The sequence below is a fragment of the Anolis sagrei genome, chromosome 1, assembly GCF_037176765.1.
Source record: "Anolis sagrei isolate rAnoSag1 chromosome 1, rAnoSag1.mat, whole genome shotgun sequence".
Lineage (NCBI taxonomy): Eukaryota > Metazoa > Chordata > Lepidosauria > Squamata > Dactyloidae > Anolis > Anolis sagrei.
In genome coordinates this window covers 165,435,443-165,460,340 of record NC_090021.1, presented here as the reverse complement: position 1 = coordinate 165,460,340, position 24,898 = coordinate 165,435,443, and the positions used below count along the sequence as shown (strand labels likewise).

General features: G+C 39.5%; 1 protein-coding gene across 1 annotated transcript in view; it reads right to left on the bottom strand.

Moving 5' to 3' along the window:
• Positions 1-15,041: 15,041 nt before the first annotated feature.
• The window catches only part of BMPR2 (bone morphogenetic protein receptor type 2), a 93,437-nt gene continuing 83,580 nt past the window's right edge, over positions 15,042-24,898 (bottom strand). The window contains exons 11-13 of the mRNA XM_060783119.2: positions 22,718-22,890; positions 20,592-21,871; positions 15,042-19,341 (exon numbers count right to left, since the gene is read on the bottom strand). Coding sequence (XP_060639102.2) covers positions 19,091-19,341; positions 20,592-21,871; positions 22,718-22,890 — 1,704 coding nt within the window. The 3' untranslated portion in view covers positions 15,042-19,090. The remainder of the gene's footprint in view (positions 19,342-20,591; positions 21,872-22,717; positions 22,891-24,898) is intronic.

Genomic DNA, 24,898 nt, shown 5'->3' with positions numbered 1-24,898 from the left:
TGGTCACACCAGTTCGATGCTCAGATGACTCACCACACTGGCTCTCAACCACCTAGGAAACTTACTTGGGATCATCTAGGAAGTGATTATTTAGATATACTGTAGAAGATCTGGGTGAAATGTGAGACTCTTCCGCTGCAAAACTAAAAATAACAATGGCAAATATCTTAATGTCGTTACATGCCTCTCTGCTGTATATTTATTTGGAATCCTCAGTGCCATTCTCATTGCCTCGTGTGTTTTTAAAAAGTAAAATAAAGAGCCAAAGAGGATTCACAGCATTATTGCAAGTGTGACAACTGTGGATTCCCAAGTGATGGATTGCAAATCCCAGCATTTGTCATTGTTGACTTTGTAGTCCAACATACAGGTCAGGGATTGGAATCCTGCAGCCCTCCACATGCTGTTGGACTACAGGTCCCAGAAGCTCTAAGCAAGCATAGCCAATAGTCAGGAGTGCTGGCAACTGCAGTGCAACATCTGCCAAGCTGCATAATTGCAAGTCCTGAGCTTGAGGGCCATAGGTTTCCCATCCCGATCTATATCATAAAATTAACAATGTTGGCATTTTGTTTCTATTCAGTAAATGCCCACTTTTAAAAGCCACACTACTAGACTTATAAGCTCTTAGTTGGGGGGGATCTTTGAATTGCAGCTTAGATCTCATGTGGAAAAGATGGTTCTCTGTAAATTTCTACTGACATAGTATAAGGCAGGCATGTCCAAAGCCTGGCCCGGGGGCCAATTGCTACCCATGTTCAAATTTCCACCAGCTCGCAGCCTCTGTCATAAAATCAGTAATATGAGGCCCACCAGCACTATTGACCACAGTATAAAGTACACACGTACAAAAAAGCTATTTTACATTTTATCAGAGAATGATCAGTTCTGAATATGAACAGAGCCTTTTCAATCCATGTATAATTTGTTCTGTCATTTTTCAACTGACAATCAAACCAGGTCTCGTAAATCCGAAAAATTAAATATTAAAATCAAATTTGGTCCGGTAACCCATTTTTCCATTTTGCATTTTGGATCTGAGTCTAAAATTGAAATAATGAAAAACATGGCATTTCTCGATTTTGATATCCAATTCAAAATCAAATTTTAAAAATTGTTTTTATTTTTGATGGTTAATTGAAAAATGAAAGAACAAAAATAAGTTACAGAAAACGAACACGTCAAACTACTCTGGGACTTCTGAATTCAGACTGACAAAGTTTTGGCGCACAATACTCCTGACCTCACGATCTTTTTTTTTTTTTAAGTATGGATAATCGATGTTGTAATTCAAGGTGAAAGCAGAATTACCCCCAAGCAACTGGAAGAGCTTCCACGATATGAGGACTTAAAGATTGAACCGCAAAGACTCTGGCATAAGCCAGTAAAGGTGGTCCCAGTGGTGATTGGCACACTGGGTACAGTGTCTAAAGACCGCTTCAAAGGGCCACCCTACTCGAATCTGCACGCATTATTTGATGATACATCACACAGTCCTAGACACTTGGGAAGTATCCAACGAGTGATAGAATACAAAAGTCAGCATAGTGATCTTGTTTGCTGTGTACTAATCTTGTTGTGTATCAAATAATAATAACTTTATTGTTATATCCCTCTACCATCTCACCAAAGGGACTCAGGGCGGCTTATAGACAGCACAAAGTGGCTAAAAACAAAACATAAGAGTGAGCACAATATAAAACCCAATAAAATAAAACACATGCATATATGTAAACATCAATTCAGATTCAATCAAACTGTGGTCCTCTAACCATGGTGGTAAATTGCTGTAAACATTGCCAAGCTGTTAACATTAGGAATAAGGAATAAGATGGGTTGTTATAAGTTTTTTCGGGCTATATGGCCATGTTCTGAAGGCATTCTCTCCTGACGTTTCATCTGCATCTATGGCAAGCATCCTCAGAGGTAGTGAGGAATAAGATAACTGTTAGTATTATTTTCTCAGAGGAATAAGATAACTGTTAGTATTATTTTCCTGTTCACATGCTTTCAATTTAGAAGTTAATGTGAGTATTTAATAGGGAATAAGTAATGTTTCAAATGAACCTAGATATGTTTAATCTTCCAGACAGACTTTTTCTTCATTTGATGTGGTCTTTAAATATGAAAGGCAGAGTTACGTTTGTAAAAACTTGTTTAGATTTGTGTTCTGTGTGAAAAAATAAAAATTTGAAAAATTTCATTTGCATTTAATGTTAATGGTTCAAAGAATGTCAGGCTGAATGGGTTGGCCCTACACATTTTCACCTCACCAAATCTCACCATCTTCACTAAATGTTCAGACACCCCTGCTATAAGGCATCACCGAAACAGATGCAGACTTAAGGCCCCTTGGTTGTGATCCTACATACAATGTGACATTATGCTATAATTTCAAGGAAATAAGGGACCCAGCTTTCTCATGCGTCCTTCCCAAGGCAGGAGGTCAGTTTTTTCTTTCTTTCACCAGCTAGCTTATAGATAAATGCCTGGCATTTTTATCAGGGTGGTTCTTACGCTCCAACCAATTAATTCCATCTAATTCCTGTTGGAAATTGTTCCACATTCTACTAATCTGCCCGATCAGTGGTTCTGAGCCTTTCAACGATTAAATCCTTTTGGGAGGGGGTGCATTGAATAACTTCTGACTCTTTGGAGAAAGGCCTGTTAGAGAAGCTTTCCTGTCTTGTGAAGGCCAGACATGCCCTGGAGTGTGAATAGATTATGAATTAACTGATAATAAAAGCTTGTCTTTCCAGTCTACCAAGAGCGCTCGAGCAGAGCCTTGCTCCTAGTATAAAGCACAGAGCTGCCATTCCTCAGCATGGAGTGCCAAGGGTGATGGTCATGGGCAGTGCATTCCCTGGAGCAGTGCTTCCCATGACGTTAAATCACCTGGGAACCCTTTTCATGTTGATGCAAGTGGTAGCAAATTATTGGATATTTCCAAGGGATTATTGCATATTTCCAAGGTGCTGGAGGAATGTTCTGAGAGTACCTCGAACCGCAAGAAGATCCAACCAGTCCATACTTCAAGAAATAAAGCCTGACTGCTCATTGGAGGGAAGAATAGTAGAGGCCAAGATGAAGTACTTTGACCACATCATGAGAAGAAAGGAAAGCTTAGAGAAGACAATGATGCTGGGGAAAATGGACGGAAAAAGGAAGAGGGGCCAACCAAGGGCAAGATGTATGCATGACATTGTTGAAGTGACTGGATTGACCTTGAAGGAGTTGGGGGTGGTGTCGGTTGACAGGGAGCTCTGGCGTGGACTGGCCCATGAAGTCACGAAGAGTCGGAAACGACTGAAATAATGAACAACAACAAAGGGATTTGGTGTGTGTGGTTCAGATTAACCATACGGTTCACATAGTGCATCTAAGATCAGGACTTGGAAATGCTGCTTCTGCCTCTTCTGCTTGTTCTCCCAATCTAAGCAGATGGCATGCCAAGCTAGAAAATTTCCAGAAATTTCTGTAAAAAACAAAGAAAGTAATCCTTCCAAGCTCAAAATAAGACAATTCCAGTGCCAGTATGGTTACATATGTACTGAGAGCATGCTATTCATTGTTGTCTTACATGGCAACCTAACAAGGAATGTCTGGATGTGGCAAGGCAGCTGACCTTCTCACTAAAGAATCTCCATTTGGCTTCAAAGGAAGGCCACTGTTGCCAAAATATAGTTTAAAACATTAACCCCAGAAAGATGACTTTCAAAGAATAGCTAAGAATATTCCAAGGCCTACCTTGCTTTGGAGATGTGAAGGAATATTAAAGATGGAAATGGTCTTTCATCATAGTTGGTTAGCAGAGGCGGCCCTAGATAATTGTCAATGGTAAGCAAACAGTATTTTGCCCCCCCCCCCCAAAAAAAAACCAATCACTGATATATATATTCTGTTTGTTGTGGGAGTTCTGTGTGCCATATTTGGTTCAATTCCATCATGGGTGGAGTTCAGAATGCTCTTTGATTGTAGGTGAACTATACATCCCAGTAACTACAACTCGCATATGTCAAAGTCTGTTTTCCCCCAAGAGCGCCCCTGGACAAAATCAACTATACTGCAAATGGAAAAAACAGGAAACGGTACACGTGGTCCCTGAAAGGCGTACATTTGGAACAAATTAAATGCTACAAATATCTAGGCATTATGTTCTCTTCGTCCGGTGCTTGGGCTAACCACATTACTCATAGTATACAAAGAGCAACGAAAGCAGCAGGTTCCATTTATAAGCTGTACCATCATAGATATCCAGGCACAATCAGACCTGCCCTGGAAGTCTTTAAAACAAAAATAATGCCAGCACTTATATTTGGGGCTGAAATTTGGGGGCACATCAATCTGGCTAAGATTGAAGCCTTCCAAGTGAAGCAGCTTCGCACCTTCCTGGGCCTTTCCAGAACAACGCTGATGGCGGCAGTAAGGGCTGAGCTAGGAATACTCCCAGTAAAAGCTCAAATTCTAATGAGACAGTTTAATTACTGGTCAAAAGTAAACTCTATGGATCCCAGTAGACTTCCTCGCCTATGTCTAGAGGATCAAGTCCAGCATGACCAGAAGTCATCGTGTATGGCGGCTCTAAATAAAGAGCTGGCTGGATTCGGACTGCCTTTGCAATTTCTGGGTGTTCTGGGTCCGGGGGCAGGACAAGTGCTCAAGCGGCGCATTAGGGATGTCTATGCACAGCTGGACCTAGAGAGCATAGGTAGGTCTTCAGCCACAAGGTTTTTAGCTTCCCACAAAAGGAATATTCATTTAGAGCACTACCTAACTATTCCACTTCCTCTACCCTTAAGAAGAATATATACTAGGGCTAGGTTTGAACAACTCGGTACTATGGTGCAAACCGGGCGTTACTGTAACATCCCAAGAAGTGAGAGATTCTGTGTCTGGGGAGAACAAACAGTGGAAGACATTGAACATTTCTTAATTGACTGTCCAGCATACACCGATCTGCGAGACAGATATTTGCATCCAATATTATCCAACTGCAGGTCCCACAACAGAAATGATATTCTGACATCCGTCTTGCAAGGGCAGGAAAGATCCAGCATAATCAGAGTAAGCCTTTTTATTCTGAAAGCTATTAAGAAAAGAGCAGATTTCCTGAAAGAAGAACCAGGAAAATAAGTCTGACTTATCTCCTTGTTGCCTTGTTTTTTTACTTGTGTTTTATTTTGAAATGGTCATATGACTGATCAAATAAATAAATATTATTATTATTATACTGCAAATGCTTACTTTGTATAATGGGTTGAGCCGCCCCTGCTGGTTAGCCTGTTTTTATGCACACAACAAATGCAGCTAAAATGTCAGGAAGTTGAATGGTTTTTTAAATTTTCATTACAAAAACTCTTTTTAATCTGTTGCTGTTGGCTAGAAAAGTGAAACAGACTGATTGTAACATCCGATGCAAGAAATTGTTCTTGGCCATAGTCACTTAAAGATTGCTTCCTAGACTGCAAAACGTATCGTTCAAGATAAGGCTAATCTTGTCCAGAAGAGGTTGCCCCACTTCCCCAAGATCACATGAAGCACTAAGTAACTACCCTCTCTAAGCCTTTACAATCTGAATCAGTAGCAATTTCTTAAGACTTCAGCCAAACTTTGAAGACTTTGATGCATGTCACCACTGCCATCTTGAATTTGCTAAACACAAAAGTGAGGAAACTGAACTTGATATTTCAAATAGTTAGGTGTAGCCATACCTTCATCATATGAAAAAGGCTGTTTCTCATTTACCCTTGGAACTAGAGTTTAGAAAAGGAACTTGTCAAGGTTGAAATTAAAATCTTTATCCAACTAGAAAAAGTAGATTGAATGAACAGGAAGTTGGTAACCAAACTGAGTGTTGGTTCCATTGATTCTGTTAGGGTATGTAAGAAATCAGTTGGAGTTTGTGTATTAACTGGAAATGCAAAGCACAAAGCTGATTGGTTGGGCCATGCCCAGGGAGCTAGCTGAGCCTGGGAGTTTTGGCAACAGTTTCATATTCAGGCTTGAGCTGTGCACGTGCGTGCAGTGACAGTGACAGTTCTTGCTTCATGAGCTGCTGGAAGGAGCAGCTCATGACACCGAAACACCATTTATGTATCTCTCAAAGGACATTGTGTGAGTCAATGCAACTGATCTCATGATTGTAAATATGTTGTTCCGTGTTACAAAGAGTAAACTAGTTCTTTATTGATCATCTGTGTGGCATATTTTCTTTCTCTGGCAAGAAAGTGTGTGGACTGAATTTCATTACGCCAACCCATTCACTATTCTTTGGACTAATAATTTGATTTAGGCCAATGTATTGTATTTTTTCAGGTTTGTTCAGACTATAATTTCCAGCAAAATTAGATAGTGAAGCCAAACTAAGTAATCTGAAAGGTTACGTCAGTGGTTCTCAACCTTCCTAATGCCGTGACCCCTTAACACAGTTCCTCATGTTGTGCTGACCCCCACTACAACATTATTTGTGTTGCTACTTCATAACTATAATTTTGCTACTGTTATGAATCATAATGTAAATATCTGATATGCAGGATGTATTTTCCTTCATCGAACCAAATTTGGCACAAATACCTAATATGCCCCAATTTGAATACTGGTGGGGTTGGGGGGGGGTTGATTTTGTCATTTGGAAGTTGTAGTTTCTGGGATTTATAGTTCACCTACACTCAAAGAGCATTCTGAACTCCACCAGCAATGGAATGGAATCAAATTTGGTACACAGAACTGCTATGACCCACTGAAAATACTGGAAGAGCTTGGTGGGTATTGACCTTCAGTTTTGGAGTTGTAGTTCATCTACATCCAGAGAGCAACAATGATGGATCTGAACCAAACTTGGCACGAATACTCAGTATGCTCAAATATGAACACTGGTGGAGTTTGGGGAAAATAGACCTTGACATTTGGAGTTGTAGTTGCTGGGATTTATAGTTCACCTACAATCAAAGAGCATTCGGACACCAACGATAGAATTGGACCAAACTTCCCACACAGAACCCCCATAACCAACAGAAAATACTGTGTTTTCTGAAGGTCTTTAGAGACCCCTTTGACACCCCCTTGCGACCCATCCAGGGGTCCCGACCTCCAGGTTGAGAAACACTGGGTTACGTAATTCCCATCCCTGATCCAAGTCTTGGATGCCTAATGGATTTTGGAGGAGTCCCAGCACAGTCACTGCTGTTGCATGACACATAGTAAAAAGATCAACGTAGACCTTAGAAACAGATGTCCGAATGCTTACATTCTGCTCTCAGCTTGCCTTCTGTCTATGACAGAGGGAGAGAATAGCACCTAAGTTAGCTTGAAAACAATAAGCCTCAGATAACTACCACCTAATTAAGGTTTTCCTCTTGCTTCCATTTTTAGGATATGAGCTTTATAAAAAAAAAAAAAAGCCCATCTCTGTTTAGAAAGCTCCAATGAGAATAATGTGGCTGGATGTAAATGGAACAAGAATAACTTTGTTCCTAAATGTTTTGAATATGCTTTTTGTCAACTCATGGAGGAAACAGACCAGAATTCCCCTTGGAGTTATTGACCCTAATCAAACACAGATGAGGATGGTTCAGATCTGTAATTTATTTTGTGCCTGCATTTGTTTAGCATTTTGAAAAGGAGCTTTCTTGCCCATAAGAGTCAAAAGGGAATTGCGTGAAATAGGATAGCTTTTGCAAATGTCCATATTTCAGGCAAACAGAAATCCCAAGTTAGAAACTTGGAATTGTGGAGCAACTGGCAAGTCATTCGCTGAGTTCTGAAATCAGGCAAGTCATTCGCTGAGTTCTGAAAATTGAGGTTTCTGATGTGACATTCAAATTGAGATGGGCCAGGTTTATACAATATAGTTTATCATCAACCATAGGTTGGTGCAATGATTGAATCACTTTCTTCAGTCTTTCACCTGAAATCTAACAATAATTAATATACTCACCTGTTACTGGGTAGTCCTGTAAACTGTCTAGACCAGGGGTCCTCAAACTAAGGCCTGAGGGCTGGATACGGCCCTCCAAGGTCATTGACCTGGCCCTCGCTCAGGGTCAACCAAAGTCTGAAACGACTTGAAAGCACACAACAACAACCCTATCTCCTCAGCCAAAAGCAGGCCCACACTTCCCACTGAATTACTGATAAGTATATATTTGTTAAAATGGTTCTTCATTTTAATTATTATATTGTTTTAAAGTGTTTTTTTGCACTACAAATAAAATATGTGAAGTGTGCATAGGAATTCATTCATACTTTTTTCAAATTATAATTCCTCCAACAGTTTGAGGGACTGTGACCTGGCCCTCTGTTTAAAAAGTTTGAGGAGCCCTGGTCTAGACATATGCTGACTCCTGAATGGTCTTTGTATGCTCAAGTTGCCTGTTGATGTTTAGTGACTCCGTAAATTTCACAAGATTTTTAAGGCAAGGAATCCTCAGAGGGGATTTTGCCAGTTCCTTCTTCAGAAATGCACCTGGGATTCATTTGCAGTAGCATCCAGGCAGGCCCTGATTATTGTATCATATATTAAAATATAGAACAACCTCTGGATTTGGTGGGAGGGAGTTCCAAGACCCCTATTATAAAAAGTAAAGGTTTCCCCTGACATTAAGTTCATTTTCTAGTGTGATGAAGTACACTATAAGCCTTATTGTAGTACAAGGAACCCTGCTTTTCTTGAGTCTTGATCAGGGCAATGAAGTTGTAACACTGAACTGTCAACTCTGACTCTTCTGTTTTTCTGCTCTCCTCGACCAAATCCTTCATGAAAGGTAGTAAAGGCAAAGGTTTTCTCCTGACATTAAGTCTAGTGATGTCCGACTCTGGAGTGGTGGTACTAATCTCCATTTCTAAGCTGAAGAGCCAGCATTGTCCATAGACACCTCCAAGGTCAAGTGGCTGGCATGACTGCATGGAGCACCTTCCCGCTGGATCTACTCATATTTGCATGTTTTCGAACTGCTAGATTGGCTGAAGCTGGGGTTAATAGCAGGAGCTTACCCCACTCCCTGGATTCGAACTGCAAGCTTTTGGTCAGCAAGTTCAGCAGGTCACTGGTTATTTATTTATTTATTTATTTATTTATTTTGTATCAAAAGCATTGCATAACTGCTTATAAAGCTGATAAAAATAGAAGGAGTGCAGGCCGCTAAATATCTTTTGTCCAAAAACGGGGAACAGCAATGGCATTGTCTGTAGCCTCCAACACTTCTTCCTCTGTACATGAGGCAGACCTGCTGCACTACCAGGGGGGCCTGATTAACTATGGATAAATGCGAGCTCCATACTTTTACTATCCTTGGGCCAGAAGTAGATCATAGAATTGCACTGGAGAACCCACAAACACAACTGAGGGTGGGGATTAAAAAATTGGAAAGCAAAAGTGTGGCTATTGAATTCATAGATAAGGGTGGGCATACTGTACTACAACTATTTGCTGAAAACAATCAAATGGAAAATGCATGAAGAATTCTGATTTAAATCTATATCTACAATTTGGACCCCATTCCACAATGGCTGCACTAAAATTATGGTTGTTTCTCCCAAAGACTGGGTTGCTGTTTAGACTTTATTTTTCTGAACAGCAACAAATTTCCTAAATTTAGGCAGGCTTTTGTTGGCATGAATTCCAGTTAATGCTTTATTTATAGCATCTGCCTGTTTATGGTTATTGTATGTAATTTTATGGTTTTTAAAATTATTTTTAAACAATTAGACATCTTAAGCCCAGGATGGGTAAAGTGAGGGCAAGGCCACTTTTTTGCAAACTTTTCCCAGAAAATATATATATTTTAGGCCAGAAAAAAAAACCAATTGTGCTTCCCCACTTTCAGGAATCACAATTAATGCTTTAAGTTTGTTTCAAACGAACACAAAAGGAAAACATGAAGGGCTTAGAAATGTTGCATAGAAATAAGTCCGTCCTGGCATCGCTGGCCAGAAAAGTGTGCATGGACTTTTTTGCTTGTATTCACATAGATACAAGCAGCCCATTTTGCACCATCAAGACTGTGGCTAAAGAGTCAGTTCTAAACAATTCTAGGTAGAGTTGGAAGAAATGGCTGAATTCTGACTCCAGTTTTAAATTAAAACTTATACTATAATAATATATGATGTTGTTCATTCGTTCAGTCGTTTCCGACTCTTTGTGACCTCATGGACCAGCCCACGCCAGAGCTCCCTGTCGTATACAGATGGCTCTTGGTATCCACAGAAGTGCGATTCCAGGATCTGCTGTGAATATCGAAATCCATGGACACTCAAGTCCTATTATATAAAGGTAAAGGTTCCCCTTGATATTAAGTCTAGTCGTGTCTGACTCTGGGGAGGGGGGTGGTGGTGCTCATCTCCATTTCTAAGCTGAAGAGCCAGCGTTGTCCGTAGACTCCTCCAAGGTCATGTGGCCGGCTGGACTGCATGGAGCGCTGTTACCTTCCCGCAGAAGCGATACCTATTGATCTGCTCACATTTGCATGTTTTCGAAATGCTGACACAATTAAAAAAATTATAAGCCACTTTCTATGATATTTTTTTATGAGAAAAGCTTACATACAGCAAGAATATGAGCAAAATCAATGTATAATATAGGAGCAGTATACTGGTGTTTTTCTTGTATTTCATTACAACTGCAGAGAAAGTATATGTGGCCACATGTTCTCTTACTCTTCCTTTCCAAAATAGCAGCCTGCAGAGACATCTACCGGCAAAGGAAAGAACTAGCAAGTAGAATAAAAAATAGGGCCTAAATATAAAAGTATTAAATTCTGTCTGATCTTGAAAATTAATACACGCCAGCTCTGTTTAATATTTGAATGTTTTTTTTCGTGTCAGGAACGACTTGAGAACCTGCAGATCGCTTCTGGTGTGAGAGAATTGGCCGTCTGCAAGGACGCCCAAGGGATGCCTGAATGCTTTTGATGTTTTACCATCCTTGTGGGAGGCTTCTCTCATGTCCCCGCATGGGGAGCTGTTGCTGACAGAGGGAGCTCATCTGCGCTCTCCCCGGATTCGAACCTGTGACCTGTCGGTCTTCAGTCCTGCCGGCAAAAGGGTTTATTTAACCCACTGTGCAACCAGGGACTCCATTTGAATGGTTGATCACCAACGAATACCAGCAGACTTTAGAGGAGGAAACTGACAAACTCGCCTCTGAATATAAACCTATGGAATTTGTAAGGTTGCTATAACTCGACAGGCTATTAACTGCATACATGCACATGCATGTTTAACCTATCACGGGGATTTTTGTTTTAAAATGTGTTCAGAGGTGGTTTGCCATTGCTTCCCCCTCTGAGGCTGAGAGGGTGTAACTTGCCCACAGTCAACCAGGGGATTTCCATGGCCAGGTGGGTATTTGAAAGCATGTACATCAAAGACAGGCAAATTGAAATAAAGCCATTTTCATTCCATGTACTGTGTTGTTGTTGTACTGTACTGTACAGCATTGAATATCAAACAGTGACATCTACTGGTCATGTTGAACATGGATTCTGCTGCTGAGTATGCATGCCCAGTGTGGAACACATCTCACCACGCTAAAACAGTGGATGTGGCTCTTAATGAGACATGCCACATTATCACGGGGTGCCTGCGCCCTACACCACTGGAGAAATTACACTGCTTAGCCGGTATTGCACCACCTGACATCCGACAGGAAGTAGCAACCAATAGTGAAAGGACCAAGGCAGTGACATCTCCAGCCCACCCCGTTTGGATATCAGCCAGCATCTCAATGACTTAAATCAAGAAATAGTTTTCTAATATCTACAGAGACACTCGCTGGAACACCTCGGCAAGCGAGAGTCCAAAAGTGGCAGGCTCAAACCCAGAACCTCAATCAATGGCTGATACCAAATGAGGGCCTCCCTCTTGGGCACACAGAAGACTGTGCGACTTGGAAGCACTGAACAGACTGCGCTCTAGCACCACGAGATGCAGAGCCAACCTTAAGAAATGGGGCTACAAAGTGGAGTCCATGACATGTGACTGTGGAGAAGAGCAAACCACTGGCCACCTGCTGCAATGCAACCTGAGCCCTGCTACATGCACAATGGAGGACCTTCTTGCGGCAACACCAGAGGCACTCCAACTGGCCAGATACTGGTCAAAGGACATTTAATCAACTACCAAGCTTGCAAACTTTGTGTTTTGTCTGTTTGTTTGTTTTGTTCTGTTAGAAATGTAATACAATTGTCTGGTTGCCCCTGACACGATAAATAAATAAATCTACTGGTCACAATGCAAGAGTAATCAAAAGCACACATAAAGCACAGACTTTCATGAAGATGATTTTTATTAAATGGATTAATGCATCATTTTACAGCAAACCTTTTCCTGCCCGCCCACCCTCCCCTCCCCAAACCGAAATAATATTTTTTTAATGTTCTGATCCGATTTCTTTGTAACAATACAGTCTTTATATATGTTCATTTATAACAAAGCATTTTGTTACTAGTGTTCATAGAAAACTCTTGAAGTGGCTTTCGGCAATGTCAGCTTTTGTAGTGGCATCCACAAATGATTTTAAAAAAGCAATACGTTTCGTTCATAGTCACTCTGTTCTGCAATACACAACTTAGACAGCGTAGCAAGTTTAAGGTCATCTTATACAAAAGTAGTAAAACTGATCACTAATAAATTCAGCATTTCAGCAGTAAAGAGAGAGAGAGGCTACAATAACAAAATGACTGGCTATCAAGACACTGCCTTTGAGGGATCCTTTCACCCTCTTGACATCTTACAGTGATAGAACTGCAATGGAGCTTACCATTTCATCACACTAGAGGAAAAAATCTACTTAAAATCCAGTTTCTGCCTCCTGCAGAATTCTGGGGTTTGTAGTTTAGTGAGACTGTTAAAGCCCCCCCCCCCCCCCCCGCCCCAAATAAGAAACCCTGGAATTCTGCAGGAGACAGAAACCGGATTTTAAGCGGATATTTTTTCTCGTGTGATGAGGCCGATTGTGTTTTTCCAGCTCAAGAATATACACACAACTTCATACAACATCTAGGAGTATCACTCAGTGGTTGGCCACTATCCCCAGGTATCTTTGTAGGAAAGAAGGCCACCTCATCGAAAAATGTGTTTCAATACTTGATGTCTGTCGATGAAAGCTTTCAGCCTTACACCCACACCAATACAATGCATACTCTGAATTTTCCCCATTCTCAAAATCTTTAAGTGCTTCCCAAGGATATAGCTGCAAGAACACCATCAAGAATACAATGCACACCATTATATTGGTATCAAAAAAAGATTAGATTGAGAAAGACTCAAAACTTCAGGTTGCCCAAACCTGAATCAAATCCTTGTAAACAATTTAGAAAATACCGCTGCACCAAAGAAAAAGGAAATATGGAAAGAAGTGAGAAAATTAGACGTTTCCTGTTTTCTGATCAAACTTCTTATTCATCAGTTTTCTTAGGTTTGAGTCTACCAGATGTAATAAAGTATTTTATATGATTGATTTTGTTTTGTTTTCTTATTAGCTGTATTGTAATGTCATGGCTTATCTACTACACAGAAGCTTAGTGAGTTTCATGCAACAATATATTTGATATTTTAAAGGTACTGTTAAAAAGGACTTGGTGCCGTTTTGCTCCAGTGTGTAAAACAGCTTTGTAGACGGAGCCTTAAAGCACTCCTGCAGCATCTAGTAATTTTTATATTCAAACATTTTACATGAGCTGGAAAATAACTCTGGACTACTCAAGAGCACATAGGTATCGTATTATTTATTATTGCCATTATTATCACTAGAAATTATTTTAAGGAGGAAATCAGTATGAACAAACTGTTTAAAATGCCACTTTCGCACTTCCATTTAGCACTCTTTAAATGTTACACTTGACAATGGGGAGAAAGTGGCTTCTCTGGGGTCTCTGGAGCAACTGCTGTGCCCACTGCTTCCATCCCCTTTTTTGTGGTCTTCAGGTTGATGAAGGGGGTTGTAGAAGTTACTCTCAATGCCCCCTAAAGCTTTTTGCAAGTCCTCAAACTGAGCACTTACCAAAGATTGATTTGTCAGCTGAAGTCACAGGTCGCTCTCAAAAGATCAAACTTTCTCAGGGGAAATGTCAGAGTAAATATGCATCACTGAAAAATGGGAAAAGCTGAATCCAGGTGGTTTTCCTCGGGAAAGTATTCCCTTGTCCTACATACAGAGAGCTCTCTGCAATACAGTACTGTTCTCCTATCCACAGATTCAATATCCACCATTTCACTTACCCATGCTCCAAACAATATCGCTTCTCCCCCAATCTCTAATCCTCCAGACCAGGCATGTAGCCGGGGGGTGGGGCTTGGGGGGCTTCAGCCTCCCACCCCGAAATTCTCATGATGGTCTGCGAGAAGGCCTTACTGGTACATTATTTAAACTGTAGTGTTTATTCATATCATGATCTGATCACCATGATCAATATATCCCATATGCATGGGGGTATTGGAGTAACGATACAAAAGGTTTGCTAGGGTAGACCCTCTTTCACTCAGACTCACCCCCCCCCCCACCCAAATCCTGGCTACAGGTCTGCTCCAGAGTGATTCTATGGTATGCTTCAGTCCCAAGTAGGGCTTGCTATATTATCCATGGTGTCAGGTATCTGTGGTGGTTTTGGAACATACCCCCTGTGGATACAGAGATCATACTGTAATGCTGAATAGCTGTTGGGAAAAGGCCAATGGCAATGGTTCTCAACCTGGGGTCCCCAGATGTTTTTTGCCTTCAACTCCCAGAAATCCTAACAGCTGGTAAACTGGCTGGGATTTCTGGGAGTTGTAGGCCAAAAACAACTGGGGACCCCAGGTTGAGAACCACTAGCCTATGGCATCCTGTGTCCTTCAAAAGCTAAACTGTATCACGCAGCTGAATAAAATCCCACATTATCTGCTTTGCACCGGAATATATGACAGTGTAGACTCAGATATCCCAGTTCAAACCAAATATTGTGGGATGTTCTGCCTTGATTTTCTGGGTTATATGACTCTGTGGAAGGGCCCAGAGATGAAACTGACTTTCTAGTTTAGTGGTCCTAGGTACTTCTCCTTTAAAAAAAAAAAGTAACCACAAAAAGTTGCAGAGGATAACAGGTTATACTGTGAAGCAACCTGCCTGCCAAAACAGATTCCTTAAAGTAGCTCTCTCAGTACAAGAAAACTAAATGGTGGGGGCAAGAAGGAAGGCAAAATGAAAGCAAGGAATGAAGGAGGAAAATAAGCCAAGTTGCTGGCAACATTTGTTATGGATAAGTGAATGAGCTATGGTTCAAAATTAACCTGAAGGTCAACAGATACATTAAGTAACTAATAACAAAGTAAAAATAGCTAAGCCTGTAATTGTAGACTCAGCATTTTCTACTGAAATCATATGATATAATACAATATATCTCAAAAAACCTGCAATACAGAAAAGAGGCTTTTGTTGATTGGAAATAAAAGCATTACATATAGCAAAATAGAAACTGTGCTTCATTCTATGCACTGATGGAATACGCTTTAATAAATATTATAGCAATATTTACACTGAAATAGTTTATCAGGGATAATCATATAGAAAAATATAATGAAGGAAGTAGGCTTTAGCAGTGTTGCAGATGGGACAGTTTTTTTCACTGATATTAATGTATACTGTTGGCACTGTGTCCAAAGACATCTGTCTGTCTGTCATTTCCTCAGTTATTCACTCAAAAGAACTTATGTACTGCTCCTGAGCAAAATATTCAAATGATATGACAAGAGCCACATGAATTGCTGCATTTGTTAAATCTAATGTGAAATCCTCAATGCCATCAAGGGATGATCTTTTTTACACTGGTTCTCTATGAACTAAATATGGTACATTAGGTATCTGTTGAGGTTTGGTTCCAGGAACCTTTGTGGATATCATAATCCAGGGATGCCAAATCCCATTATATAGTGAAATGGTGTCCCTTATATAAAATGGCAAAAAGGTTTGCTTTTTGATTAAAAAAAACTATTTTCAAGCTATGGATGGTTGAATCCATAGATAGGGAGGGCCAACTATACTTGATTAACATATCTTTTTTATTTTTGGGGGGCTTATTTATAGGATTTGAGCATAACCACAAGAGTGCAACTGCTTCATGCATACACCATTCCTCTTCCCCTCAGTTACTGGATGAGTATATTGTTTCTGGGGTGTATGTATGTAGAATTAAAGGGTGAAATTACTATTAGAAAAATAAATGTTCGGTGAGTTGTTTTGTAATGGAACTTTGACCCAAAGGTAGTATCAATTTTTAGAAATTTGTTCTTACCAAATCATAACAGTATGCATTTTCTGACAATATACTATCTTACTCCAAAGTACTTATCTCCCTCAGTAAAAGTCTTTTCATTGACATATTGTTGGTATTTTAAAGAAAACAACACAGATCCCCCTGCATGATAATGGTGAAAGAATCACTGGAGGGAAAGAAGAGGTCAGTTTCACAACTCAGGCCCCTTCTTCACTGTCATATAATCCAAATTATCAGAATGGACAATCCACATTATCTGCTTTGAATTGGATTATATGAGTTTATGCTGCCATATAATCCAGTTCAAAGTAGATAATCTGGCAGTGTAGACAGGGCCACAAAGAGGGATGATTTAAATTATCATGACCCTTTAAAGTTGGTGCACCAGTGAAATCACAATTGAACCACACAATGGTTTTCAATACATTTTGAGGACCAGAACGATACCAGAAAACAATGTGATTAAAATATGACATAATATTTAAGATTTTATGTGCATGTTTCAACATCCCTATATCCACCAGGCACATTGGGGAAAATACAGACTATTAATGAACAGACTAATCAAATTGTAAAAAATTGATCGAAAGGAGATGGAAGATCATATGTCACTGAACTACTGAACTAGGAGAGTGTTGCTACTGAGAAATGTGAATGGGAAAGTGAAAACGTTTAAAAAATGTGGGTATTGAGGTGGAAGATGAAATAATTTGACTGGAATATTTTCTACACCTTCATCAAATGACATAAAACAGTGATCTTTTTGAAGGAGAGCCTTATCTATTAATTAAGATACTGAATTCTATATATTACCCTAATTTCCTTATTGTATCTTGAAGCAGATTTTTTTCTCATTTAAGCTAATTCAAGCAACCACTTTTGCTAGCTTAATGAATCAGCTTATGAGGTTTAGTGCTCTGTAACTGGCTGTTTATGGTGGCCCCAGGGACAGTGTTCAAGACCTAAATGTTGGTAAGAAAAGGATTAACAAAAACAATTTAGAAGACATCTGAAAAACATAACTGAACAGTCTGACAGAAACTAAGGTGGATATATTTTGCAGAGATTTTATTGTATGGACTAAATAATTGTTTAGTCAGTCCTGGATCATGACAATACAAAACTAATGTTTTCATTCAGAACATACTATACTAGATGCTATGTAGTTCATATAGATATATAGATATATATTGATAATGTTAACAAAAGCCTGAATAACAATTGAGACAAAAAGGCTTCATTTCATGCTGGGACAAAGGCCATTATTGACTATTTCTGTCTAGACAGATGTCCCTACTGACTTTCAAAATGGTGGTTAATGGGCCAGACATTTTATTAGCCATGCACAAATATGTAGTGTTAGATATATTTTGAATTCTTCTTCTGGAGAAAACAAACTTGATATGTTGTCATGATAAGCAGGAGTAGTGTTTGAAGAGAAGCAATAATGCAAAAGGGGGTGGGAGTCTGAAGAAAATGAATCCATCTCACTATTCTCTAAACTAGTAAATGACACATAGGCAATCTGATGTAATGCTGATCGCAATCATTTGGGCAGTAAAAATAACAGAGCCATCGGAACATATCACATTACTGTCAAACAACCAAGTTCACACTTTCGTCTTTCTATTTAAAATCCTGTCTTCGCAACTTAGCTACAATAGGTTTTTCACACAACTTATCAAGAGTAGGTTAAAATGTACTTTTCAATAAGCACTGACAGCATTCATTAAGAAAAAGCATGTACATAAATACAAACTATAATTGTAAAATTGTATAAAAGATAAAATAAAATGGTAGACAGCTTGGGTCAGATTCCACACACATACAATTTCAATTCTTTCATGCATCCTGATTTTATGAAAGATATGCCACAAATCAACTATCTCGCTTTCTTGGCCTATAACCATCCAACAGGAGACATGGTTATTAAGAATCAAGCTTATTGGGAAGATAATTACTCCCATTGGTTGCACAAATTGACACTTTGATTCCTTACAGTTTGTTCAATATTTTCTTTCTTAGAGTTTTCCAAACCTGTATCACTCACTATGAAAAACGAATTACATTGCATTAGCCTGGAAGGATGAAAGAAAAAAGTTTTGTTCTTTAGTGTTTTAAAAGCCTTTTCAAGGCAGGGAAAAGCATGCATTAACTGCGATCTCAAAGCACACATACTGATAGATACAAGCAGTTGCTTCAAAGCTGATTATGCTTTGCGGAGTTCACAGTTGGAAACCTTTGGCTGCCAAACTGTTTGATTATTTTTTTTTAATTCCAAAAGGGAGAAGGTGTAATGGGGCTGGAAACAGAAAGCATACTGTGAACTACAGACTATTGCACATTCCAACATAACACAAGTGAAAAACAAGGAGTTCAAAAGATAATACACTCTGACACACAGAAACATACGAATGGACTTGTGCACAGAACTCAAAACATGAACAGCAGACACCACTGTTGCCAATTGGCTTATCTGTTTTAGTGACCTTCGACACGGGTCCAAACTGATTATCAGCAATACATTTTTTTCTTTTTGTTTTTTAAAAAAAATATTTTGAGACCGCAGCATTTAATACACATATATATAATTCTGTGGTCAAAGACAGACAGATGTAATTTTGCAATACTAAATAAAAAGTGCAAAAATGTTAAAAAAAAGAACAAAATTAAAAATATGGAAGCATAAGCTAAAAATTGTCTGCATAGCTGAAATCTATTTAAAGCAACTCTTCGGTAAGGGATGCTGACAGAAGAAAGCAGGTTTATTTTTTTTAAAAATGTCTTCTGCGTGTTTTTTTAACAGAATGCAAAAATGTCATTTTTGTCAGCTTTCAAACAATTCACAGACAGTCCACTCCTGCATCCTTAGACACCATAGTTGTGGCAGTACCTCCGTCTAAAAGGTAAACAGCTGTGCTGGACTTAGAACTAACCACCCTATCACCACCATTGTTGTTGACTTCACAGTCCAGTGGTTCTGTGGAGATGACCCATGTGGAAGGACGCCACCGCTTAAGGGAATAGGGTGTTTTCACACGTTTTTTGATCTTTTCTCCTGAGCCAGGTTTGCCATCAAGGGATGACTCGCTCACTAAAAAAAGGAAGGAGACATAACCTTAGCCAAAATACTAGACAAGGAGCTCAGCCAACTTCAGATGAGTCAGTCTTGGTAAACCAATAACATCCCAAATAGCCACAAACATTAAAACACATCTACCAAATAGCTTTGATACTTTGCCACTGATTTATAAATGTGTCAACTGGAACAATGATAAACATGGATTGAAAGGATTGTATTTCTGAAGAGAGATCCGATATCCCCTACTCTGGATCCTTTCACTGAGAGTGAATTACACAAGTAGCCTATTTGACTGTAGGTAATGGATTACTTTAATGTAAAAACCCAGAACACTAGCTGTGATAGCTCTCCCATTACACTATTTAACAAAAATTGATTTTTTTTGTTCCTGGTTTGAAAGTGTTAATTTCTGTTTAATTGTGCAGTACTTACTTTGAGATTAATTTAAAACTGCTATAACTGCTAAAAATAAAACAATCTGTTTTATATACAAATGTAGCACAACTGCTAACTTCCAGGAATACAATAAAGACAAATAATTGTACTGGGATCCAAAGAAACCAATTAAGGCATATATAGGGATGTGCTATTACCACTTTCTATAATGTCTGCTCATCCACTGTAGAGCATCTGTAGTACACTACAGAGTTTTCAGAATATAAAAGTATTCTAAAATGTGGATGAATTAACAGTAATATTTTCATTTTAAAAGGGATAATGTATTACATCACAAACTATATTAAAATATAATGCACACCTTTAGCTGTAATCGATCTGTTTAAAAGATTTGCTAATCTTTCAGTCAAAAACTAAAATACTTGTTTTATTCAACTAGAAAACATTGGCTTGGGGAGCTTTCCCATTATACTTCCCCCTCCAAAAAAGATAAGTCAGCTGTGCCAGGTACAAAGGCTTACACTTCTAAGATGATGATACTAGGTGCTGCTATGTTGTTCTGGAACTACTGTGATTTCATCAGGAAGCAGAAATGTTCAATACCTCTCCAAAGATTATTTTGATACTACAATGAGAGGCAGGTTGTATATAAATACATATATAAAGTTTAAGGAATATGTTCAGTTGGAAAAAAAAACTGAAACAGTTTAAGTAGAACAATGAAAACTGCAGTAGCTATGGTCATCTCTATCTGTTTGGCACAAGGAAAGCAAACAACAACTTGACTATTTGTCAGCCACATTAAAGACAATTACTTTCTAAGAACATTTTGTCAACACACCCTTTTAAATCCCACCAGTACTCACACTGCATGCTACAGCTGTCTAAAATATTTGTGGCTGATAAATCCAGGGAGTTGGGCCTCTGTGCTCTTTTAGTGTGGGTCTGTTCAGAATTTGGTGCTGTCCTCATATTGACGAGAGTAGAGGCACCTTGTCCTGGACATGAGTTGCTGCTGCTATTGTTGTTGTTATTGGCATTCGTTCGGCCATTATCCAGCGAGCGCTCTCTCCGATCAACCAGACGTTCCAGAACGCCCTCATCATGGCTCACTTGCTGCTCCCGCCTCAATAAGGGCTCATGCTCATCAGGGCTTGAGTTGATAGTCAGACGGCTGTCCTCGCCACTGAATTGGTTCTGCAGCATTTCCTGGGCCCTGTGTACTCCTGAGCTGGTTGACTGGCCAGATGGCACTGTACCATTGACATACTGGGTTGGCACAGCATGAGAGTTAATGGTATGACTTCTTCCTGCCACTTCATTTGTGGTCACTGTTACCACATGAGGTTCTGCAGCACTGACAGTGTTCATCTTGGCAACTCCTGTTTCTACTTGCTTCAAGTTTGATTTGTGCTTCCCTCCGAATTTCAGCCGAGGCTCCTTTGTGGAGTTTTTGGTGTTTAAGGGTAGGGTGGTAGGCCTCTTTGGCAGATTCTGTTGCTTAGGAAGAGGGTACACCTGAGCAGGCTGAACATCTGGAATTAGGCAGGCTTGACCATTTCCAGTTTGTGTGAAGTCCGGTTGCCCTGTTGCTTCTACTGCCAGCTTTATCAGTGGATAGAGCAAGCTGGAGCTGGTGCTGCTGAGTGGATCTGGGCCACTGAACTGCTTAAGGGAATGCTCCATCAGGTTCTCATCAGAGCTTTCTTTCAAGTTCTTATCCACTTCCTTTGGATCCAATTTGTTGGTCTCCAAATCCTCCTCAGTCAGTTGTAGACAACCAGGGGTCGGCCCAACACCATTTCCTGCACTGATGTTTATGTCACCTGAGTGGGGCATTTCGGATATGATAGTCATGCCAGTGCTTGGAGTGAGGCCTGTTGTGTTGGTGGTGGTTGTGTTGGTTGACAAACTTGTGACACTAGTCTCAGGACTGGGAATACGGGTTTGTGCTTGCTGCCGCTCATAGTTAATTGAGTTTCTGTTCTTCTCCCCAAGTGTCAGTGGTGTGCTTGACAATGAAAGCTCAGAAGAAATGTTCTTTACTATGCTATCATTGTGGTGAATTGAGTCCTCAATGTAAGATGAAGAAGAATAATCTTGATAAGGTCTCATCTTTGGCACACGCTTATGGTGTGACAAGTTTCTTAAAAAGAAAACACACAAAAAGCAGAAAGTTATTAGAATTAAGACAATGTGGGTACTAGTTATATTTTCTCACCATATATGTATTTAAGATGCAAAATGGATAGTTCCATCCTGCACAAACAAATATCATGAGAGTTTTCTTGTGGGAATGGCTCTACAGGCATCATATTCATCAAGATTAAGCAGTCTTCTCTCACATTCTTTAACGCTAACATCAACATGAACAGCAGTTTAACAGTCTTACAAGTTTATTTTCTTTCTGCGCAATTTTCATACTGAGCAAAACAATTTAACACAAAACTGTGCTATGCCCAGTAACAGGTTGTCTTTAACTCCACCACACCAAGACTAGCACAGCAAATGCCTTTATATATGGTAATTCAAAGTAAGCCACAATTGCTGGTCTGCCCTTATGTGGTATTCTTGCCAAATTTCTTTTTTTACTTTCATCTCATTATGTCTTGTGGATGATAACTGAGATGGGGGGAAATATCTGTGTTTATCATGTTTTTGCAAGATATGGCTAAATGTATAGAAGTGACATGATAATTTTGCAGCTAAGTATAACACAAAACTAGTCATCAAGGACTGTGACACTTCAATCCACATCCCACACAACAATCATGACAACTGAGATGCTATCTAGGGAAGGATCAAATTTTCCCAGGTACCAAATTATTGTGATTTCTGTGCTCAGAAAATTTGATATCCCTGCTACCAAAGCACAACCCTGAGAGAAAGCACCTAATGCATACACAGTAAGCTTTAACAATTGTTATATTGCTACCGCTGCACACGTTTTGGGAAGAGGATGCACATGAGCTCCACACATAGTACTACATACCGCTCATTTTGCATAGCTGTAGACATAGGATTAACTGTTGGGCTAACAGATCTATTTCTCTCCCAAATCATCATAAGTTCGGCCATCCTTTCTTCTGCACACTGGGCCGTCAGTCGAGCTTCAGCATCCTGATCCCAACAGTCTTCTATTGTCTCTTTCAGTGATCTCACAGCCTGTAAAGTAAAATGAGACTAGATTTTTTTTCTTTTTTCTAATCATCAATAGGTAAGCTAATATCACTTGTTTGTTCTTATGTTTATTATTTAAATATATATATATTCTACACAATATCTGAGAATTTTATGGTGCTATAAAATCAAATCAATTGATTATTTAAAACATCAACAATGAGAGTTTTAAAATACTAAATATACATTAAATCATTTATCACTTAAATATGATGAAATTAGATTTTGTAAAAGTTAAGAACACCAAGTGTTTTAAAAGGTCACATAGTGCTATTATTAGATTAAAAAGTGCTGTGAGGGATCAGACCAAAGGCCGATTCAGTTCAGCCCACTCTGGCCAACCAATTTTCCAAGGGAAGACCACAAGAGGATATAGGGCTCGCTTGCTGATGTGACTGACAATCAGAGCAGTATCAAAACAGTGCTGACAGTGCCTGGAGCAAACTCTTCTTGAAAGGTGATTAGATGTCCCTGCCTGTTTTTCTCTCGGCTGTTTTAATTTTAGAATTTTTTAATACTGGTAGCCAGATTTTGTTCATTTTCATGGTTTCTTCCTTTCTGTTGAAATTGTCCACATGTTTGTGGATTTCAATGGCTTCTCTGTGTAGTCTGACATGGTGGTTGTGAGAGTGGTCCAGCATTTTTGTGTTCTCAAATAAAATGCTGTGTCCAGGTTGGTTCATCAGGTGCTCTGCTATGGCTGATTTCTCTGGTTGGAGTAGTCTGCAGTGCCTTTCATGTTCCTGGATTCTTGTTTGGGCGCTGCGTTTGGTGGTCCCTATGTAGACTTGTCCACAGCTGCATAGTATACGGTAGACTCCTGCAGAGGTGAGAGGATCCCTCTTGTCCTTTGCTGAACGTAGCATTTGTTGGATTTTCCTGGTGGGTTTGTAGATTGTTTGTATGTTGTGTTTCCTCATCAGCTTCCCTATGCGATCAGTGGTTCCCTTGATGTATGGCAGGAACACTTTTCCTCTGGGTGGATCTTCATCTTTACTCTTGTGGCTTGTTCTTGGTCTTGCAGCTCTTCTGATGTCTGAGGTGGAGTATCCATTGGCCTGGAGGGCCCAGTTGAGGTGGTTCAGTTCATCTTGGAGGAGGTGGGGTTCACAGATTCTTTTTGCACGGTCTGCCAAGGCTTTGATGGTGCTTCTTTTTTGACTTGGGTGATGGTTGGAGTTTTTATGGAGATATCTATCTGTGTGTGTGGGTTTTCTGTAAACGGCGTGACCCAATTGTTGATCTGGTTTGCGGATGACTAGGACATCTAGAAAAGGCAGTCTTCCTTCCTTTTCTTTTTCCATAGTGAACTGGATGTTTGGGTGGATGCTGTTAAGATGTTCCAGGAACCTGTTGAGTTCTTCATCTCCATGGCTCCAAATGGTGAAAGTGTCATCCACATATCTGAACCATATAGTGGGCTTTTTGGTTGCTGTTTCAAGAGCTTGTTTTTCAAATTGTTCCATGTAGAAGTTAGCTATGACTGGGCTGAGAGGGCTCCCCATAGCTACTCCATCTTTCTGTTCGTAGAATTCATTGTCCCACTGAAAATAGCTGGTGGTGAGGCAATGGTGATGTAGCTGAACTACTGAATCAAGTGGATTTACCAATACGTTGATTTTTCATTCAAAGTTCATTCAATGAGTCTGGGACTAGCCAACAGGATCTAATTTGAGACAAGTAAGCTTGCTTTCAAAAGCAATTCTGCTAATGTACATTTGGCAAGAGAATGAATAATTATAAACATTTGTGCATGATTTCTTTGAGTAATAGGGAATTTGAACTTATTCGGCATGTGTGGTAACTAAAACAATCACTTGGAAAGCTATATTCAGATGATTCAGGATAAAATTGCTTCTAAAGGTTTGGTTCTTTTGTAAATTTCAATTAAGGAACAAAGAAAATGAAAAAGTTTTCAATCAAATATTTCAAAATAGTACTGTGTTTTTGGCTGTGCTGGACTGACATTGTAATGACACCTGGCAAAGCAATC